Source organism: Vanacampus margaritifer, chromosome 14, assembly GCF_051991255.1.
Source record: "Vanacampus margaritifer isolate UIUO_Vmar chromosome 14, RoL_Vmar_1.0, whole genome shotgun sequence".
Lineage (NCBI taxonomy): Eukaryota > Metazoa > Chordata > Actinopteri > Syngnathiformes > Syngnathidae > Vanacampus > Vanacampus margaritifer.
The window spans coordinates 13,734,314-13,755,736 of NC_135445.1; the positions used below are offsets into that span (position 1 = coordinate 13,734,314).

Below are 21,423 nucleotides of genomic sequence, written 5' to 3' on the forward strand. Positions count from 1 at the left end.
TGATGAGTATGTAATAGGGGTGGGAATCTTTGAATGTCTCACGATTCGATTTCGATTTCTGGGTCTGCGATTCAATTCAGAATCGGTTTTCGATTAAGAACGATTTTTGCTTCGATCTATAGATGTGTAAGGAATTGTAATGATCTACTACAGTCTGACTCGCTAATGCTAATTAGCACGCTACTCGCGGCACTTTTATCACTCAAAAGAACGGCTCCACGCTGCAAAAAAATAACTTTTATTGGAATAACTTGATCGTGACTTTTTCCTTCTACTCTTTAATGTGGCCACAACTTAACTGTGTATTAGACCGCGTGGAACCACACTGCCCCTCAGTGGCCAAATCGGGTACAACATGAACAGCGCTCCAAATAAAGGCACACACAGACAAAGGCAAGACAGTATAAAATAATTTAAATAAAATCAATTTTGGGACATAAAATCGATTCCGAATCGCGATTCTTATGAGAATAGATTTTTTTTGCCACACCCCTAGTATAAAGCACTTTCCACAAGCAGATACATAAAGTGCTGCACATAGTTATAGAACAGCCAGAAGTACAGAAAATCGTCTTGTATCTACCACACTTTGAAATTGGAGGAAACCACGTGATGGCAGGAAAGCAAAGACAATGTGGCATTGAGTTGAAGGGCGAATATTGCAGACACCTGATTATCAAAACAATTTTTTGTGTTTTAAAACTATTGACTGTCAGCCCAATAACTTACACCAGGAATGTAACGAGCCCATGTTATGTCAGTGAAAACATTTCAAGGAAAAAAAGTAGACATGTGGCAGCAGATGTGTTGCTGTAACCCCAAAAAAAAAAAAAAGTGTGGGACATTAAATTGGGTGCTAAACTCATAGTACTAGTCTGGCATTGTAAAGGTGAATCAGAGGCTAGCGGGTTTGCTGCAGTCATTTTAATACTGTCCTAGTGCAGTATTTTACAGGTTGATTTGTGAATCTGAATACAACATAGACTGGAAACATTGACACCTGTAAAAAGCTTTGCTATGTTTTTACAATTGACTTTTATTTGTCAACCAATGAGACTGCTCTCATCATAAAAGACGAGTGATAGCTAATGACCACATGTCAGTGTTGCCCACATTAGCTCCGAGAAGCTCCGTCACAAATTCAGACAGGGTTCCTCCTCTTCAATCGTAGCTTCATCCATTTCCATGGAATTAAGGTTTGCTAACCCGTCCCCCCCCTCCCTGAGGTTTGTGGTTTATGCGGTAAACCACTTTGAGATGTGAATTCTCAGTCATGGAAAAATGAAGGGTAAAGGGGAGCAAAAAAAAAAAAAAGGTACTGGTTGGGAGTATTTAACACATGAAACTGGTTCAAGTCATAACAGCACAAAAAGCCTCAGAGGTAAAAGATCTGCGGTCAGATTTTGAAAATCTCCTACACTCCCCAAACAAGAATAATGCGGGGGGTTACAAAGCAAGCGAAGCATCCTTTAGTAAATAAAGCCACATTTCTACTGCTCCATGCCTTGCAGTTTGATTTGCTTTGCCATGGTATGGTTCTGATCAGTAAATCCTGTTCACGACGGCATGCCTGCATCTAGTAAGTAGCGTGAGGCCGCATGTATTTCCATTCCAAAACTTGTGACAAACAGCATGAATTACCCTCCGTCATAAACCCCAATATGATTAAATGACATTATTTGTTTTCATCCCATTCCACTCATCTTGTCGCATGCAAAACCCAATTTCAACCAAACAGTGCAGCTCAGTTCAGGTTGTGTGACAGTACTATAAACTATTTACACAGTTGACATATTGGTAACTTATCATTTAGTCTAGTGGTTGTCAAACTTTTTACACCAACTACCAGCTCTAATAATATTTTCGCTCTTCATGATAAATAAATGCTTGATTGGTTTTCTGTCAACAACTAAGCCCGGGGTCAGCAACCTTTACGGTCAAAAGAGCCATTTTAGGCCAAATAAATCACAAAAAAATCTGTCTTGAGACGCACAACATTTGAACATTGTGATGGTGCGAAACAGTGCGTTAGTAATTGTCTAATGTACTGAGGGGCCAAGAAACAGAAAAATATGTAGCATCCATTACTTTGACATTCATTTTCTTCAATGGAATTTTTTATACTTCGTTTTTAGACTTTTCTGCATTTCTGTCAAATTTCTGACATTTTGGCAATGTTATGGACCTCCCTCCCCTCCCCTACCCTCGCGCTCTCTTCCCCTTTTGCTCTCTCTCTCTCTCTCCATCCCTCTCTCTCTCTATCGCTCTCGCCATTCTTACCTCCCTTCCTCCCTTCCTCTCCCTTCCTCCCACTCCCTCCCTCTACCACCCACCCACCCTCTCCTACGCTCTCTTTCCCTTTCTGTCTCTCTCCCCCACCCTCCCTCCCCTCTCTCTCTCTCTTCCCCTCTCTCTCATTCCTCTTGCTCTCTCTCTCTCCATCCCTCTTGCTCTCCCCATTCTTACCTCCCTTCCTCCCTCCATCTCCCTCTTCCTCCCTCTCTCTCCCTCCTCCTCCCTCTCTCTCCCTCCTCCTCCCTCTCCCCTACGCTCCCTCTCCCCCCTCTCTTTTTCTTCCTTTTTTTTGTTATAAATTATCTGGCATTTTGAGCAATTTCCTGAATTTTTACATTTACATTTTACATTATAATTTTTTATTGAATGTGGACTCATTTGGACTTTTTTTTTTTTTTAAATGTTTATTGATTTTTATTTAATCATTAATTAATTTAAAGAATACAGTATTTTATCCCCCCCCAAAAATCTTTTTAGTTACATTTTTTTTTTAGATCCACAGGGAGCCACAAAAGATGTTACAGACCCCTGAACTAACTCATTTATTGCATCAAAACAGCTCATTATCCATTACTCACTGACACGCACACATCCAACATTAAGCATCCAAAGCAGGTATGCCACAGCAGGGGATTGTAGGTAAATAAACACATGGCTTAGCTTTAGAAGAGTTGCTTCATATTCCACTATGGAGCGCTTCCAAGTTGTGTTATGCCCTAATACGTACTGTCAGGTTCAGTGGCATGTGCCCCACGAGGCTTCTCATCCGCAGCGTGACAACCGTGGCCAATGCTTTGACAATTTAAACATCTCGCCGGGAATCCACGTCAATCACAGCCGGTCAATGTTTGCCTATGCCTTGCCGCAATGTTGTCTCCTGACCGTGTCTGCAGTTGCCTGAAAAAGTGTGTTCGACTGTGTATGTGTTTGTGTGCGTGTGTGACAAGAAGGGACTCACCGGCGATGTTGACTGAGGAGATGAAGGCGGCGAGCACGGCCAGTGTCTCTGCGGTGCTTGATGGCGTGTAGCCGCCTCCCATGAGAGACAGACCACCCACGGCCGTGAGACCTGAACGGGGCAGATATTTGGAAGATTAGGCCTGTTATTCTTTAATAAGACATGACATTTTAAATTTGGAATATTAAAAAAAAAAAAAAAACAGCAAAATACAAGTCATGATCAGCACACATACAGTATAGACAATTGATATTTCCGTTCTTTAATTGGCAGATTTGGAGATTACGTTTGAAACGGGAAGCCTCGATAACATCAGTCCATTAATGACTTACATGCACTAAGATGCAATACACAACAATCTGGTACTGTGCTCCAAAATTCAGGCCCAGAATTTCAGTTTTATTTTGACACTTCCTTAGTTAAACTGCTATATACAGATTCATAAAAAAATAAGGCATTTACTGCATAAAAATTACAACCATCTACTAGGGCTGGGCAATAAATCAAATTCATTTGATTAGTCGTCATTTTACAAATTGAATAAAAATGTTGTTTTTATGTTCCGTTACATCCAAATGTTATTATAAGATGTCATTTTGCAAAAGTGGCAGAATGCTGGCTGGGTGGTTTACAAGACATGTTTACAATAGCTACCAATTACTTAATTGTGGCATTTAAGCACAAACTATGAATGTTAAGTTTATGTTAAAACTGATTTAGAATCCGTATACATTATTGTTGTCTGAACATTTTGCACAGGAATTATTTTTGAATGAACGAAACCTTTAAATAAATATTTGTTGGGTTTATTAGATTAAAATCGTAATTGTCTTGAATGACAGGATGGAAAAAAAAAAAAGATTTTATTTTTTGGCCATATTGCCCAACCCTAGCATCGAGTACGTCTACTTTCAGGGGCTCAATAATATTTGGACATTTGAATGACGTCTGATTTCTTGAGCGCCGCAAACTTCTCTATGCATTCAAGACATGCTAAAAATTCTGTCTCCTGTTTTTCCTGAACTTGGCGGTTTTCGTCGTCAACCTCTCTCTTTATGGCAGGTCTTGAAAAATGCATGACTGGGACTGGGTGACAGGATATCTTTTCCATCCACTTGGTGTCACTTCAGTTAGATCAGAGGATGTTGCCAATCTTGCCCAGATGTGCTGTAAGTCTAAGTTCATCCATGAGGTCGGGGAGACAAGAAACAAAAAGAGCACTGAACAACAACCTCTGGTGTTCATTTGAGAACTGCACCGAAATTTTTATGTGCACACCTGATAATGATACAGTAAGTTGAGTTACCGTAATCACATTAACTCTGACTGCCAGACGTTTTCAGAAAAGGGATGCCGTGGTGCCAGCCGATTTAAGCATTTTGACTGATCTTTCAAGGTCCACAGAAAATGTTGTGTTTGGACTATGGAAACACACATACTACCAAATGAAAGATTGGACTCTCATCTTTCCTCAGAAAAAAAGGTTTGTTTCTACCTTATTCCGTTTTTCAGTAATCAACAATAGAAAATGGTTAGTTTCACCTCTGTTTTGAAACAAACGTCTTTTAACGTCTTTGGCACTCCTCCCTAGGATTTTACTAAACGCTATTTAACGTTTTTGGCAGTCAAAGAGTTAAAGGTTTCATATTAAAAGGTGGAAAGTGTATGACCAACTTTGTTCACAGTTCTAGAAAAATATGTCAACCAGCTCAAAATTGCAATTTCATTCCCTGACGTCTCTAAGTTATTGCGTGTGTGTGTATTTATGATGCCCGGAACAACATATTTTGGAGGTCTTTTCCTGTAACTGCAGACGGTCAGTGACTCAGCGCCATGCCAAACGCAGCAGGAACTCTTAACAAAAAGAAGGTGGACCGAGGCGGGAAGGGCAAAAACCGAGAGTTGAAAAAAAATGCATCATCCCTTCAGCTGTTGACTCCAAATAAAGTTATGTTGTAGTTGACGTGATGCAGTTACATGGATTTTTATAGCTGGCACTGGCAGTTATTTTTCCATTAAAATCTGTCTGAAAATCCAATCATTGATAAAAATAAAAAAAAATTTAAATACAAACCATCCTACTTTAGGGTACGCAAATCTCAACTTTTTCAAATACTACTATTGAAATGTTTGTGCATAATAAGGTTAATTTCACAAAGAAGCAAAGGAGAGAAAAGTCCCTGAGGGGCACAAAAGATGTAAACATAAAAGCAGCACAGGCCTTGTGGCCAATAAAAGTTTTTAAAGGACGTGAGAAGTGTCCGCGTTCATTCCCACCGAGGCTCCGCGGCCTCACTCTGATGTCTGGGCGAGAGGCGTGCGTGCGCGCGCCACTAAATGAGCAAGAGACCACCCTGACCCCCAAAGATCACCGCTGGTGTGTTACTTCCTACCTCAGCGTGGGTCGCCGGGGTGATCAAAGCGGCAAGAACACACACGTGCACTTACCTCCCCGACCTTTGGACCCCGTTGTGTTCAGCAGCAGTCAACAACAGGAAGACAATCTTTTAAGGTTTTATTTGGACTCAAGGAGTAGAGATGGACTTTTTTTTTTTTTTTGTCTTTTAGATGACTAGAAATTGCACATGGATGCTCGGAAGTGTAGAAGACAAGATAAGGACAATTGCATTGGATATTCAAAGCAACACCCCCCAAAAAATGTGTTTGCTGTCAGTCTGAAGTTTTTAATTGTAATTGATTGCCTGATCTTCATAGTTAACTTGAGATTGATCGCAAATTAATCATACGTTTTATATCTGTTCTAAAATCTTCAATAAAATATATTTTCAAGTTTTTAATACTCTTGTTAAATAACATAAGTGGGCAAATACGTTTACTTAATACAAATATGGTTGTATCTTTTAGTTCATTGATACAGACATTTTATATTCATTCATAAAGTTAATTGAAGTTAAAAATATATACTATACTAGTTGAAACGAATGTAAAACGATCCATTTCTATTGAGTTTTTTTTTTCTGCCACCAGGTAGCATTAGTGTTTCATGTTGGACGGTGGTGAAAGATATAGTAAATGATTTGTTTATTAAGCGCAAAATTAAACTCGAAAATAACATGCAAATTTTGACATCTCCTTTTTGCTTATTTTGGAAACAAAAAAAGAGGAACATTCATACAAAAAAACTCTGTTATAACATCTAAGACTGAACAAGTACAAATCAGATCATAGTTTAATGAATGAAAATAAGAATCATGAATTGAGGCAGCGCATCAAAGCGTACAAAAAAAATAACAGATCCTGCACACGACTAACCTGAGATGGCGTTGGTCACCGACATGAGCGGCGAGTGGAGCGCGGGGGTGACGCCCCACACGGTGTGGTATCCCACGATGCCTGCCAACCCGAAGGTGGTGACTATCTGCGTGAAGGCGGCGTTGGGAGCCACCAGACCCAAACCTAACAGTGTGCTGAAGCCTGAAACGAAGGAGGGATCATTTCAAATGAAATCATCAAATCAACAATGATACATTCAAACATATTAAAATATATCAAATACTTGTCATAATGAAAGATGAATTGATTGTAAACGAAATTTTAGATCCATTTTAACCTTAAACAGTTGAACTGTCATAGCCCTAACCCACTAATGTAGTCAAGCGGCTTGAGTAGATTTCCCACGTTGGCAAATGCATGTTTTCCTCATTTCCTGTTGGCATGTGAGAAACTCTCAGACGCCCCCCCCCCCCCCCCCCCCAACGGCACGGAAGTTTATGATTCTAAATGACTCAATTACACCACCACTCTAATGAGCGTGTAAGCAGCAACTGGCGAGGGGCGCCTAACGACGGTGGCAGTAAACGGTGTGTGATCTGAAATTAAGTGCATGTGGAGCACTTGCACAGCGGCCTGTGTGTCACTGCGGGGAGCCGTGGCAGCGGTGTCACTTCAAACAAACACCCGGCGCGACACCGCTTTTATACTGCGCATTTCCTGGTACTAAGAGGGTGCCCGTTTTTCGGTGTAAGTGTGCGAGCGCTCACTTTAATCTGGCTGTGACACTTGGCACCTCCCGTGCACATTCCAGCGCTAACCTAAAAGAGCTGATGATTAACCTCCACCTCGTAGCAGACCCTGACCTCCCTAAAGCTGACCCATGAGTCCAATGAGGACAATTAAAGCAAAATTAAGTCCAGAGGTCACTTCCCTCACACTTGAATGACACATCCAAGTAGACTGACCTCCGGTGTACGCGCCGGCAGAAGTGAGCGTTGCCCTGAAGGGAGAGATTTGGGAAGACTTCTCAGCCGCCAGCTCCTTGACAGACTTGGGCTTCGGAGGAGCGGCGGTGGGCATGTTGTTGGGCGGAGGTGCCGGGAAGAGGATATTTCCATTCTGAAAATACAAAGAAACGCAAGGTGTGGCACAACAAAACAAAACAGAAAGGGAAAAACAAAACAAAAAAAAACAAATTCGGGGTAGGAATGAGGGTAATTATTGCTAAAAGACATTCATTTATTTACTTTCCTCCGAAGGCCTAATGACCTTAAATCTATGTAACATTAGACGAAAGACATCAAAGTAGGCAGGCAAACTAATGGTACACTTGGTACAATAAGTAATATCTGTTTTTAATGCATCATTTATAAGATGTGCAACATGTTCAGTAAATAAATACAGATAAAATAGTCTACTACAGCTCATTTGTTTACTGGAAAAAAATGAATAGACCCGGGCCCAAAACTGATTAAAGCACAAAAAGCTTCCCAACAATATGATGAGGATGGATGACAAAATATAAGATATGCATCATATCTGCCATGACTGGTAATGAAGCAAAGGTCATGCATCAGTTCAAGGCCGGTAATTTACACTCCCTGGCCACAACATTAGGAACACATTCTATTGTGATCCAATACGAGTGCTGCTTTTCTACCTGGTCAAGGATAATAACTCAATGACATGGTCAGAGAAACAGTATTTAGCTAAAAATACAGTCCTTATTTTCTTACTTTTGACGAAACTACCTTTTTGTTGAAGTTAGAGCTCAGATTCACACCCAAAAACTAAATCCGCGTTCGGTATGCATTTACCATTTAAGCAGTGAGTCCCAACTCAAATGGATTATTAATTGTACATTTGCCAAAAACACATCATCCGAAGATCTCCTTTTTAGCTTAAAATAACTTACTTTGACATCCGGGACCCTTTTAGCGTAACTTTAAATATCATTTGTTTTTTGTCGTACCAGCTAACTAGCGCAAAGCTAACCTGGGAGGGTGTCTCTCCATTCTGCAGTTCTCCTTTTTAGTTTAAAATAACTTACTTTGACATCCGGGACCCTTTTAGTGTAGCTTTAAATATCATCTGTGTTTTGTCGCACCAGCTAGCTAGCGCAAAGCTAACCTGGGAGGGTTTGTGTCTCCGGTCCGCAGTTCTCCTTTTTAGTTTAAAATAATTTACTTTGACATCCGGGATCCTTTTAGCGTAACTTTAAATATAATTTGTGTTTTGTCGTACCAGCTAGCGCAAAGCTAACCTGGGAGGGTTTGTTTCTCGGGTCCAGCGTCAAAGTTTAGATTATGCTTTAGGCTATTGACTGATTGTTTAACAGTTTAATTTAACGCTCATTCGCTGGCTAAATATTCTCAAACACACACAAACACTTCCAGTTGACGCTCTCGAAGAACGCGCTTCAACACAACGCTGCGCAGCTCCTACAATCGTACAAACCATACGGCACATGCGACAATATGCTATGATTAATTCGTACTCGCATTCAAAAATTAAGATTCCACATTCGCATCCAATTCGAGTAACCACCTATTCGTTCACAGCACTAATTGAAGTCAATTTATGACATAGTCGCGCATGCACACCCAATGGGCATGGCTGCCGACAAGCCTGGGATGGACCAGCCGTTCGGAATCTCCCAAATTTCCTGATGGCCACCAGAACTCTGACCGTGGGTCTTCTTAATGGGTCAGTACTAAGCTTCAAAAATTGGGTATAAATGCTATAATGTCTCTAGTGGGCATTTTCCCCCCAGGTTCCAAAATAAAGATAATCACTTATCTGTAATGTTTTTATCCATCCATCCATTTTCTATAGGGCTTGTCATCATTAGTGTTGTAGGTTACACTCTGGACTGGTCACCAGCCAATCACAGGGCACATTTAAACAAACTACCATTCACACTCCCATTCACACCTATGGACAATTTAGAGCAGTGGTCACAAAATTGCGGCCCGCGGGATGATATTTTGTGGTCCCCTGCTTGACTTCAAAGTTTAATGCTAACCCCCACCTTTTTTGCTGTGGGTGTTTTTTTAATCACTTACGGACTCGGACTCGGACTCATGACAGCTGCAGCAAAACAAAATATAACTCTGAAGTGACACAGAATGGAAGGAAAAGATACCCCGTCACCCAGTCCCAGTAATGCTGAGGTGTGTGTTAAGTACCAGGGAAATGAGAGCGGACCGGGTCACCAGTCTTGATCACCACTAATGTTCTGAACTGTTATTAAAAAAAGATCGACAAGATTGGATTTGTGGTTGTATTCTTTTTTTTTATATATATATATATATATATATATATATATATATATATATATATATATATATATATATATATATATATATATATATATATATATATATATATATATATATATATATATCTCTATATATATATATATATATATCTATATCTATATATCTATATCTATATAACTATATATATATATATATATATATATATATATATATATATTACATGAACCCTCTTTTGAGGAATACTAGATGCGGCCTAGACACTAGCTCTAGATACCATCTAAATAAAAACTAATCTAATCATATAATCAGATAAAGACACACAAATGATAAATAATTGTAGTTATTTGAGAGTAAGCTGTGTGGGAATCAATAACTGTTACATGTTGCGAGGGTGACACCTAGTGACCATGCGAGGAAAGCAAAGGGTGTATTCCTTGTTCTAATCAGCTTCCAAATTTTTACTGAAATCACATATTTTCCCTTACAAAAAGCAAAAAAAGATCATTTACTCAGTGCCTTGTTGAAATCAAAATAAATTATTATTTTATTTTATTTTTTTTAGTTACAATGGGTGGATTCAGGTTGTTTGCTCCTTCTGTGATTTAGTGGAACAACATTTAATTATTCTGTCTGTCACTACACAGAGGACACAGATGAACAAAGATCCATCATTTGCAATAAATAACTAATAATTTTCTGAGTAATTTAGTGATTAAGTGAAAACTCAAGTTGCAACTTAATTGGTTGTGTGAGCCTGTAACCTGAAAAGACACATGAAATGTTCATAAATGAATGAAAATACAATTAATCTGTTCCAGCCCCAAAAGTATCTAAAAAATTTTTTTAATGTAACCATCAGTGCGTAGTTAAAAATGGCTTTAAATCACACGTGTCAAACTCAGAGAATTGTGGCAAATACTAAACACATGCATGCATATTCACATCATACCTGCATGACAACAGAGCCTCTGACAACGTGGTCCATGGTCCCAAAATCAAACACGTCCTTCACATCAAGGTAAAAGTTGTCCGTGCCCGGACTGATGGCCCGCACCAGCTTTGTGATGTTGTTAGAGTACAACGTGCTAGACTGTGTGGGCAAGCGGCTGGGCAGGTCCGTGTACCCAATATGGGTTACGCCCTACGAAAACGAGAGCAATCGCACTTTAGAGACATTTTACAGCTCATTTGTAATGACGGAGCGACTCTCGGGTGCACGCACATTGTGTACAGATAGCTCCCCGGGCACTGTGGTCTCAATGTTGCCTCCCGCCTCAGCAGCCAGGTCCACCACCACCGATCCGTCCTTCATGCTCTCTACCATTGGCTTGGTGATAAGGATGGGGGCCCGCTTACCTGACACATGAAAACATTTGTGCTCACATCATGATCATGAGTAAGTATAAAGTGAGGTTATAAAATATGCTCGGTGGTTCATTTTGTATTTTGAACATTCTTTAACTCATTCACTCGCAGCCATTTGCACTGAAGCAACACCCTTTCGCTCCCGGTTGTTTTATTGGATTTTGACTGATTTTGCAAGGCCTACAGAATATTGTGTTCTATTGCTATAAAAACATGGAACCTACCAAAAGATTAGTCTCTTCTTTCATCAGGAAAAAAAAGTATATTTGTATCTGTTTTTGTTTTGCAGCAATTAGCATTAGATACAGCTAAGTTTTATCGTTATTCACAAATCTATTTCAAATTGTGGGGAAAACAGCTTGTTGCAACATGGCCCTGGGAGATCTCTTATACTCTGCTGCCACCTGCTGGCCGTTTATTTATTTTATTTTATTTTTTTAACCATTGCCTCAAGCAAACTCTTCATGTCAGAAGCTGTATCGAAGCCTTCTGCATGCTCTAGCAGATTATTTTTTTTTAATGTATAAATAGGTTTTCGGGAGTGAAGGACACAAATTTTGGGGTTGGAATGAGTTAAAAGAAGTAGGGCCTGACTGATTAATCGGCCGCCGATTATAATCGGTCGATTATTCGCCTTCAAACATTGGCCCAAAAAAATCAGCCAATTGGGCCAAATGGTCGATTATTTTTCCCTTAAAACATTATTGAAGAAAACGGAAGTTTGCAACGCTGCGCAAGTAACCCTGATTGAGTGCTAATCACACTGGTGTAAGGGAAGTGCGAATGTTTGGTGGTGGTCCGAGGGGCACAGTGGCAGCCACGCTTCCATCAGCCTGCCTCAGGGCAGCTGTGGCTACTTAAGTAGCTTACCGCCACCACAGTGTCAATGTGTGAGTGCATGAATAATGTATCCATTACACTGTAAAGCGTCTTTGAGTGTCTAGAAAAGCGCTGTATAAATCTGATGCATTATTATTATTATTAATGCACCATTTTGCTTGTGTAGCATTAGCATTTAGCAAGTGTGTAGCGTATGTTATTGTGTTTTTTCTGTTGTCCCCCAAGCATCCTTTAAGCTGTTTTAATGACAACCCAGTTTGAGTTAACTGTAAAACTAAACACACGACATTAAGAATTACATTCACTGTATATTTATTTTAAATACAAAACATGCTTCATTATTAAAACATCGCTAGCCTAGCGCTAATGCTAAAAGTGAAGGGAGGATCCCATTCAAATGCAAACAGGAAGTTAGCATCGACTTTGGGAGTGTTTTTCTTTCAAATAACGAATATTCACACACATACCCACAGGTAAGATAACACTAAGCAAAGGCACAAATTCTTCCCAATGTGTGAAAAACGAGTTATTTTAATAGAATTCAATCATAACTTTCCTCTGTACTCACTTTAACCTCCTAAGGCTTAGTGAACACATACGTGGACAGCACTTTGCATGTAAAGAACAGCTTGGGCCTTAGGAGGTTAAGTGTGTACACCATGGATGCACGGCACCACAGTGCCCCCAAGAGGCCAAAATGCACAGGAACAGTCAGTTTTTGTTCCATTTTTTCAGTTGCTTTATTTTAGTTTATTCTATTTTTATTTCACTTTCTTATTGTTTTAATTGTTATGGTTGATACTCATTGAAAAGGAGTTAGGGAGGGGGGTAATTTTATGCATTAAATATATATTTTTAAATAATTGGCAGATTAAATGATAATCTGTATTTTTTTCTGCCAAAAATCGGTATCGGCCTCAAAAAATGCATATTGGTCCGGCCCTAAAAAGAAAGATTCCCAGAAAAGACCCTTGAGACACGTTATGCTGTCCATTTTCTATACATACCGGGAATGAGCGCGGTGCTGATGACAATGTCCACCTCCTGACACTGTTTGGCAAACAGCTTCATCTCTGCCTCAATGAACTCTTTTGACATCACTTTTGCGTAGCCTCCTTGGCCCTCTCCAGACTCTTTGAAGTCCACCTCAAGCGGCTCGGCACCCAAAGACTTGAACTGGTCCAAAGCATCAGCCCTGTGAGAGAAAATGATGGCAGGCAATCATAAGCTTGTTTTTTTTTGTTTTTTTGTATATAGATAATTGAGACAGAAACAAACCTGGTGTCAAAGCCTCGAACTATGGCTCCCATGGCTCTGGCGCTGCCAGCGGCTGCTAGTCCGGCCACTCCGCCTCCAATGATAAGCACCTAATTGCGTGCAAGATATCCAGAGTATAAGTCACAGTCAGAAATTTCATCATGAAGAAGAAAAAAACTAACAAATATACTGCAGAGTGCAAATCTTTTTTTTTTTTTTTGGTGCAGTTTAGAAATTAAATTTAAATTTAATAAAAAATTGACAATAACTAAACTTATATACTACACACACCTTGGCGGGTGGCACCTTCCCAGCTGCAGTGATTTGTCCTGTGAAAAAGCGCCCAAAGCTGTTCGCAGCCAGCACGACAGCCTTGTACCTGGAAAAAAAAGGGAAATCAAATGCATTTCATTTGTTTAGTAAAAAAAAGGGATACTTGACTAACCGAGCCATTTTCAGCAGCAAAAAAGTTCATATTTTGCCCAGAATTAAATTGATAATGTCATTATTTTTCACTAGAGCATGTGCTCAGGAAAACAGGTAACGACCAATCATGGCTCAGTTTGCTGACCCAACCTAGAAAACAGGTGAGCCATGATTGGTCGTTACCTAATTGCTCGGTACAGGTGATGTCATCTTTAACGGTATTAATTGCACATGAAAAATGTATCAAAATAATTCTGGATGAATTGTAACTTTTTACTGCCGAGTCAAGTATCCCTACAAAAACAAAATTTCCCACTTGCTGTCGACTGAAGATGACACTAACAGTTAACGACCAATCACGGCTCACCTGTTTTCTAGCTTTGGTCAGCAAACTGAGCCATGATTGGTGATTACCTGTTTGCGGAGCACAGATGATGTCATCTTCAGTCGACGGCAAGTGGCAAAATTAGTTATTAACTGTATTAATTGATTGTGAGAAATAAAGTTTTCACATTTAGAAAATTATTACTGTTGAAAATGGCTCAATGAATCAAGTATCCCTTTAAGGAACCGACATCAATCGAAGACCAACGGTATGTAACCAACTGCTGTTGAAGGCATCATGCACCCACCCTGCAATGTTGGCCATGGAGCTGAGGGCGTCGTAACCCTGGGCGATAGTGACTCGGGGCACCTGGTCCATAGCCAGCACGGTGGCTTTCTTCTGAGAGAGCATGTCCAACAGCTCGGGGTTCTGAGCCGGGTAGATGAAGCTGATCAAAGTGGCCGCATTCTTCATCAGCTCCACCTCATGGATGCCCAAGTCGGGGTTGAAAACAGGAGCGCGGACCTGGAAGCAGAATGTTTGGAAGAGATGAGCTCTTTTTTGCTGTAAATTGTCATTTGTATATTTTATTATAATGGAAATTTTGGTGTGAATGTCGAGTGACTGACTTTAAATGAAGTTGTTGTTTTTAACATGCGGGGTTTACCTTGACCAACACATCCGATGCAAATACATCTTTCAGGTCTTTAATTGAAGCTCCAGCTTGGGTATACTGCTCATCCTGGAACTTTGAAAACTCTCCCGCGCCGGTCTCCACAACAACATTGAAGCCCTGTTTGATAAGCGCCTGCACACCAGCAGGGGACAGCGCCACACGCCGCTCATTTTGGAAAATTTCTTTCGGGACGCCGACTGTGAGCTGCTTGTATGGAATTCCTGAAGAGGCAGACGGTAACGGCGCAAATGAGTTCAACAACGGTTTTTCAATGACTGCAGCCATTAACTCCATTTTTTAATCCAGATTAGTCATCAAATGGTGCACTAAGGGTGTGCCAAAAAATTGATTCACATAAGAATCACAATTCTCATTTAGAACGATTCAAAATCGATTTTATTTAAACTATTTTATACTGTCTTGCCTTTGGAGCGCTGTCCATGTTGTACCCGATTTGGCCACTTAGGGGCAGTGTGGTTCCACGCGGTCTAATACACTGTTAAGTTGTAGCCACATTAGAGTGTAGAAGGAAAAAGTCCTGATGAAGTTATTCCAATAAAAGTTGTTTTTTTTTGCAGTGTTCTTTTGAGTGATCAAAGTGCCGTGGGTAGCGCGCTAATTAGCATTAGCGGGTCAGACTGGAGTAGATCATTACAATTCTTTGCACATCTATAGATTGAAGCAAAGATCATTGTCAATCCAATCATTTTGAATCAAAAATCGTTCTTAATCGAAAATCGATTCTGAATCGAATCGCACACTCAATAATCGGAATCGAATCGTGAGACATTCAAAGATTCCCACCCCCTTTTGTGCACAATCACATTTGTTAGCCAACAGGTGAGTTGCAACACAAATCAACAGCTCATAACCTGTGCGAGAATCATATCAATCAACGTAAGCATATTTGTACAGTATTTGTATATTTTTCTTTATTTGAATCTAATTAAAGCTGAATTCTGACTATCTTACATTTAAAAGACACAAATCTACTGAACCAAAGTAAGGTAAGAAAAGGGGGAGACAGGCAGACAGATGTATTCATCCCTTAAGGGACATTAGATTGTCACAGGAGAAGTTAAAAATATTTGGAAAAACAACAAAATCTTCCAAGAGTCTTGGTCGTTTTAAGTCTATAAGCAGCAATGACGCTGTGCTGGCCCCTATGGAAAATTCCACTGCGTCATTTTCCGCGCGATCTCCTCATCTGGACATAAACACAAGCCGTCCTTCCTCCTGCAATGCTGATCTGTCCTCTACTACGGCAACAGTAGAAACAAACAAAAATGGCTGACGAGCTTTTCATGTAACATGTTTTACCTGTAAACAAAGCTACCGAGTACGGAAGATTTGTTTTCTGAACAAGACATTGAAAGTAACTGCTCATATCTCTTCTTTGATTGCATGTATACGACAACATTGTCGAAAGACTTTCAAGACTCAACAAAGATTGTTCTTTCTGTTCATCTTGCTAAGGACGAAACAGTGTTTGGTCTTATTCTCGAAGATCATGATGTATGTGAAATGACGCTGAACAACTTACTATTATTGGCTAAATATTTCATCCACAGCTCCAAATGAAGAAAGACGACACCCCTTTTTTCGGTCTCTTTTAGAAAGATCTCACAGACAATCACGCCAACTCTTTGAAACTGATGAAAATGGAAAGTGCAAAAGCTTTGCTGAGTGCATATACTGAGTTTGGTGTCATTGTTGAGCTCTGTAGAAATAGGGATGTAAGTTTTAATTTTATTGATTTTTTTTTTTTTTTTTCTTGATGTGCTCAGTGTGCCTTGTACCTTTGCAAAAGTATGTTGTTCATTTCAAGCTGCCTACTAACTGTTGTATAATTATTAATGTTGTTGTTGGTTTGAACTTGTACTACTCATTCGCTGCCATTGACGGCTATAGACGTCAAAAATTCATTTGTACTATTTCTATTTAACATTCTTCCCACTTTTGTTAACAAAAGTATGAAAACCTAGATTTTTTTTATTGTACATTTAGAACAGATATAAAATGTGCAATTAATCGTGAGTTAACTAGTGAAGTCATGCGATTAATTACAATGAAAAACATTTAATCGCCTGACATAAAATTGTCTTATCGTAATTAAACTCACGATTAATCAAATTTTATGTCTGTTCTAAATGAACAATAAAAAAAAAAATCTAGGTTTTCATACTCTTGTTAACAAAAGTGGGGAAAAAAATGTTAAACTAATAGAAATAGTTTAAATGAATTTTTGACGTAAATAGCCGTCAATGGCAGTGAATGAGTTAATGTGACTTTTGCGATGTATATTGTTGATAGTGCACGTTGTTCGACAAAGCATTAACAAAAAAAGAAGATTCGGATTTCTCCTTAGCTCCTAACAGCATTTAAAAGGTATTGAAAAGTAACTTTTGATATTAGATGGCAGAAACTGTTTCCCCTATATTTAGTTAAGTCGGCTATCTTAGGTAAACCTATTGAGTATTTTCCATTAGTGTTATTATTAACCACCACTATTCACCAGAATTAGGGGCCAAACTCTGCCGCGAACAGCGAAAATCTGTCAATAATTAATTTGTATGACAAGCATCTAAAGCCCACATGTTTCATAGGCTTCATGATTTTTCCCCCAAAACATTGAGGATCATGCAAATAATCTCTTCATCTTTGTAAATCATTTCTATTCCTTTAAGATTTGCATCGGAAACAATCTCTTTGATAGAAGTAAAAAATAAATAAAAATTAAATTCAAACTAACTCCTGATCTGTTGATTTTTTTTTTTTTTTAAACAAAATATTCCTTCCCCACTAACCGTTACGGAAAATCCTGCCAACAGTGTTGAAAACTTTATTGGTAATCATCAGTGATAATTTCGTCGCTGAAAAATTTTCTTCACCCAAAAAATTTCCAGACGAAAATGAAACGCAAACTAAAATAGAAGCCATTCAATGAGACGATGATGATACATAAATTGACTGACAATTTTGTCACTGATTAAAACAAAAACAAGACAGTGATGAAAATTCACAAAATCCAATCAGAAGAAGGAATGAAATACGGGTGGGAGCAAAGAACCACTGAGAAACTTTGCTTAATGTTCAAACATGTTTCTATTCATTGTGCAGCTGTAAAATTAATCTCAGACAATTATACACTTTTTTTTTTATTTAGGTGAAAACTAAGTTTTTAGACGGCATATTATTGTCAGTTCAACATGTTTCATTGAAACAAAGTTTAATAAAGACACCGTTGTGTTACATGTCTTGCATGTTAACCTACATTTAGTCGACTAAAATTGGATTAAACTAAAATACAATCAGATGACTAGATTATGACTAAAACTTGAATTAATTAGTCAAAAGACTAACAAAAACTCAATTAAAAATTCTTGTCAAAATTAACACGGTTGGTAATCCTGGACGCACAACAATATTTACCATGATCTTCCTGATCATATAAATGAACGCATCCACAAGGTTTTGTTGCAATCTGTAAAAGCACTTGTGTGTAACCCTACAAACTAACCACCAAACAGTCATGAAAATGCCTTTGGAAAGGGAAATAAAAGATTAATAACTAAGGCCAGTTACCCTACATTGCAACAAAGGCATAATCAGAACCAATCAGAGCTTTTCTCCTTCGTCTACTCTTGAGTCGGGGGCTGTTGACTCCATGCAGCATTGGCACGCCCACAACGCCATCTGATTGGTTGCTCGTGCAGTGCTAACAGCCAATAAGCAGCAAAAGCTCGGCTCTTCTCTAGACGCTCACATGCAAAAGAAAATCGAATGCAGACGGGCCACCAGGCAGTTAAAACGGTGACTTAAAATTTCTACCATTTGTATGAAATAAAGTTGCCCCTGCTAATTGACTATGCGTTAGCTCGCGATTCAGCGTCTATTTGGAATCTAACAAATTAATGGCTATTTGGGAGTTAGCGCACGGGCTAATGATTAGCCCTTGAGCTAACCGCTAGCTCCCAAATTAACGGCTATTTGGGAGTTAGCGTGCGGGCTAAGTTAGCCCTTGAGCTAGCCGCTAGATCACGAATTAACAGCTATTTGGGAGCAATGTGCTGGCTAACGGTTAGCTCGCGAATTAGCGGCTATTTGGGAGTAAGCGTGTTTTTCCCCTGTTTTTATTATGACAATTTTTGAAATGTTTTTCTTTTTTTTCCTGCAAATGAATAATCGGCTTCAAACATCGGTTATCGGCCTTCTTTCTACCGATATTCAGTATCGGTATTGGCCTTGAAAAAAGCGTATCGGTCTATCTCTAAATTCAATACTTTGTGGCGTTCGACACTACCTGGACTGGCGCATCTTCCGAGGGCGTGTTGGGTCCTGAAAAATCGTACGCAGGTTGTTTTGATAGTCGGGGCACTCTGTAGTTTTAAACAGGACGCCCCACTGAGGACGGGGGCCGAGCAGCCAGCCGCAATCACGCGTAGAAGGCTGGCCATGGTGCACGCACACACAGCCGCAGGAGCTCAGCAGGGCAAACAGCACTCCTTCTGGGGGAGAAAGAAAAGCATTGTGGGTAAACAAGAAGATATTAAAGAAGGTTTTTGAAAGAAAAAAATATTTTTTTTTACTTCAGCCTCTACTAGAGATGGCGCAATGCGGATTCGTTCCTGGAACATTTTACTGTATTTTTTTTTTTATAGTAATTTTGTTGATTCAGTGTTGAGTGGTGTTGATTTTGTCAATGTGTCCCCTGCATGTGCCACAAACATGGCCGCTTGGTGATGACCCACGAGGGTAAATACAATTCAGGTCATCTTTGTGTTTTCATGTGCTCCACAGTTTGCAATAACTTTTTTTTTTTTTTTTAGCCAGTGGGGAAAATGAAGCAACACTCAGCTCTACTCCTCCAATTGGTATGGTTGTAAAATGTGTCCTCGTAATAGGCCCAACAGTAGAGGTAGACTGATGTGTTATTTTCAGGGCCGATACCAATTATTAGTAGTCAAGGATGCCGATAATCCATATTTGGAGCCGATGTTTATTTTCACTAAAAGGGAAAATATTGGCATCAAAATAAAAAATAAAAATACAAACTCCAGCTCTAAATGTTAGGGGGAATTTTAAAGCATATGTTTATTAAACAACTATTAGGGTTCGTAAAATATTGGAGTGATAAAAAAAAAATCTTAGTCAATACACATCTTTGTTTTAAAAATCTAACAAAAAGTTCTGGGATCTTCCAGGGGCAGTAGCATGTTTTCAAAAGTTAAATAAAATCGTAAACAATTGTTTTCTACAGAAAATGAAGTATTCCAAATTTTCTGAAGGATTAATTTTGTACTTATCTTAGTTTAAATTTCAAACAAAATCAGAAGGTGCAGAGAGTTCCCAGGGTCAGCATCATCTCTGAACATTTATTTATTTATTTTTAATTTAAGTTTAAATTAAATCCCCGAAGTAAACAATTTTTTTATTTTTCAAAATGGATCTATTATCGGCAATATGATTCTTCAAAATGGCCAATACCGATATTCGTCAGTATGCTGAATATTGGCGCAGATAATCGGCCCAACTGATAATCAGTCTATCCCTGCCCAACAGTAACATTAGGTAGGGTGACCAGTGGCTCACCTGTGTAAGACAGGTTCACCCTGCCAAAAGAAGAAAAAAAGCATGTCACCAAAATCTTCAAAAAATAAACTTTGAATTGTTTTAAATTCTGGAAAGAAAAAAAAAGATGATTTCATCCATCCAAACATTTTCTATGTTTATCATCAGTTGAGTCACAGGAGAGCTAGAGCATTCAGATTAATTCACTTCACATTTCCTTAATTGCAGCACCCAAAACAAAAATAATAATTTAAACACTGACTGAGTCAGAGCCCACTTAAAGTTGTCATGTCATAGAGATGACCTATGGATCAATATCAATTCAAGGACAATTAACTCAAAATGTCAAACGGCGATATGGTTTCAAATGACACAGTAGGGTATGCTTAGATTAAGTTATGAGCAAGCAAATAAGTCATTTGTACAGTGGTCGGGAGGTTCTATTAGATTGATAAATAGACAAACATTTTGATAGGATAGACAGACCGACTGACAACCTTATTGACAGACGGACTGAATTCGGAAGGACTGATCAGACTGCCCTGCGTTGCCATAATTTTCGACGTCGTTACAAAACAAATGAAACTACCACGTCACCAAAACGTCCAGCAATTTACTAGCTTGTCAAAGTTGCTTGTGCTGTGAATGTCACCCAATAAAAGTGCTGGAGGGGAATAATGTTCTTACAGCTCGGCGAACTGCAGGATGGACGGATTTTTTGTTTTTGTAGGCTACATATTTACTTTCATTCAATGACTGCCAAACGCCACATTGACAGTGTCATTCAGACGACCCAATCGGAGTTAAAGCACATGCGTTTCCATTGACACGTTCACGCTATCACGCCCAAGCGGGTCACAGCGACATTACGCCATTCATTCTTTTGTATTATTTTCATTTTAATGTGTCCTCTCTGGTCGGCATGGAGGGGGAACTAGCTAGCAGGAGGAGCTAGCATGCTAGCCGCAGACAGCTGCACATCTGCCACGCTCACGACGGCTACGCATGAAATTTAAACAAATTCAAAAGCACACACACGAACACGCTTCGGTGCACCGCGACACTAATGCACGTTAGAAAGCGATCAAAGACAACGGAGATTGACGTCATTCAAGTCCACTGACCTTTGCTGGGGTCTGGTGTCTTTTTTTGTGTGTATGCAGCACGGCCGAACTTTGAGTCGACCCGGAAGATG

General features: G+C 39.4%; 1 protein-coding gene across 3 annotated transcripts in view; it reads right to left on the reverse strand.

Annotated features, from left to right (window-relative positions):
• nnt (nicotinamide nucleotide transhydrogenase) overlaps positions 1-21,423 on the reverse strand; it is a 40,213-nt gene extending 18,790 nt beyond the window's left edge. The window contains exons 1-13 of one of the 3 annotated variants that reach the window (XM_077542406.1): positions 21,353-21,396; positions 20,250-20,269; positions 18,961-19,165; positions 14,649-14,878; positions 14,289-14,506; positions 13,522-13,609; positions 13,252-13,340; positions 12,981-13,168; positions 10,991-11,124; positions 10,718-10,909; positions 7,453-7,606; positions 6,527-6,688; positions 3,254-3,364 (exon numbers count right to left, since the gene is read on the reverse strand). In XM_077542406.1, the coding sequence (XP_077398532.1) occupies positions 3,254-3,364; positions 6,527-6,688; positions 7,453-7,606; positions 10,718-10,909; positions 10,991-11,124; positions 12,981-13,168; positions 13,252-13,340; positions 13,522-13,609; positions 14,289-14,506; positions 14,649-14,878; positions 18,961-19,114 (1,720 nt within the window). In that variant the 5' untranslated portion in view covers positions 19,115-19,165; positions 20,250-20,269; positions 21,353-21,396. Of the gene's footprint in view, positions 1-3,253; positions 3,365-6,526; positions 6,689-7,452; positions 7,607-10,717; positions 10,910-10,990; positions 11,125-12,980; positions 13,169-13,251; positions 13,341-13,521; positions 13,610-14,288; positions 14,507-14,648; positions 14,879-18,960; positions 19,166-20,249; positions 20,270-21,352 lie in introns of all 3 variants that reach the window. The other 2 variants (XM_077542405.1, XM_077542407.1) reach the window with 2 other exon arrangements.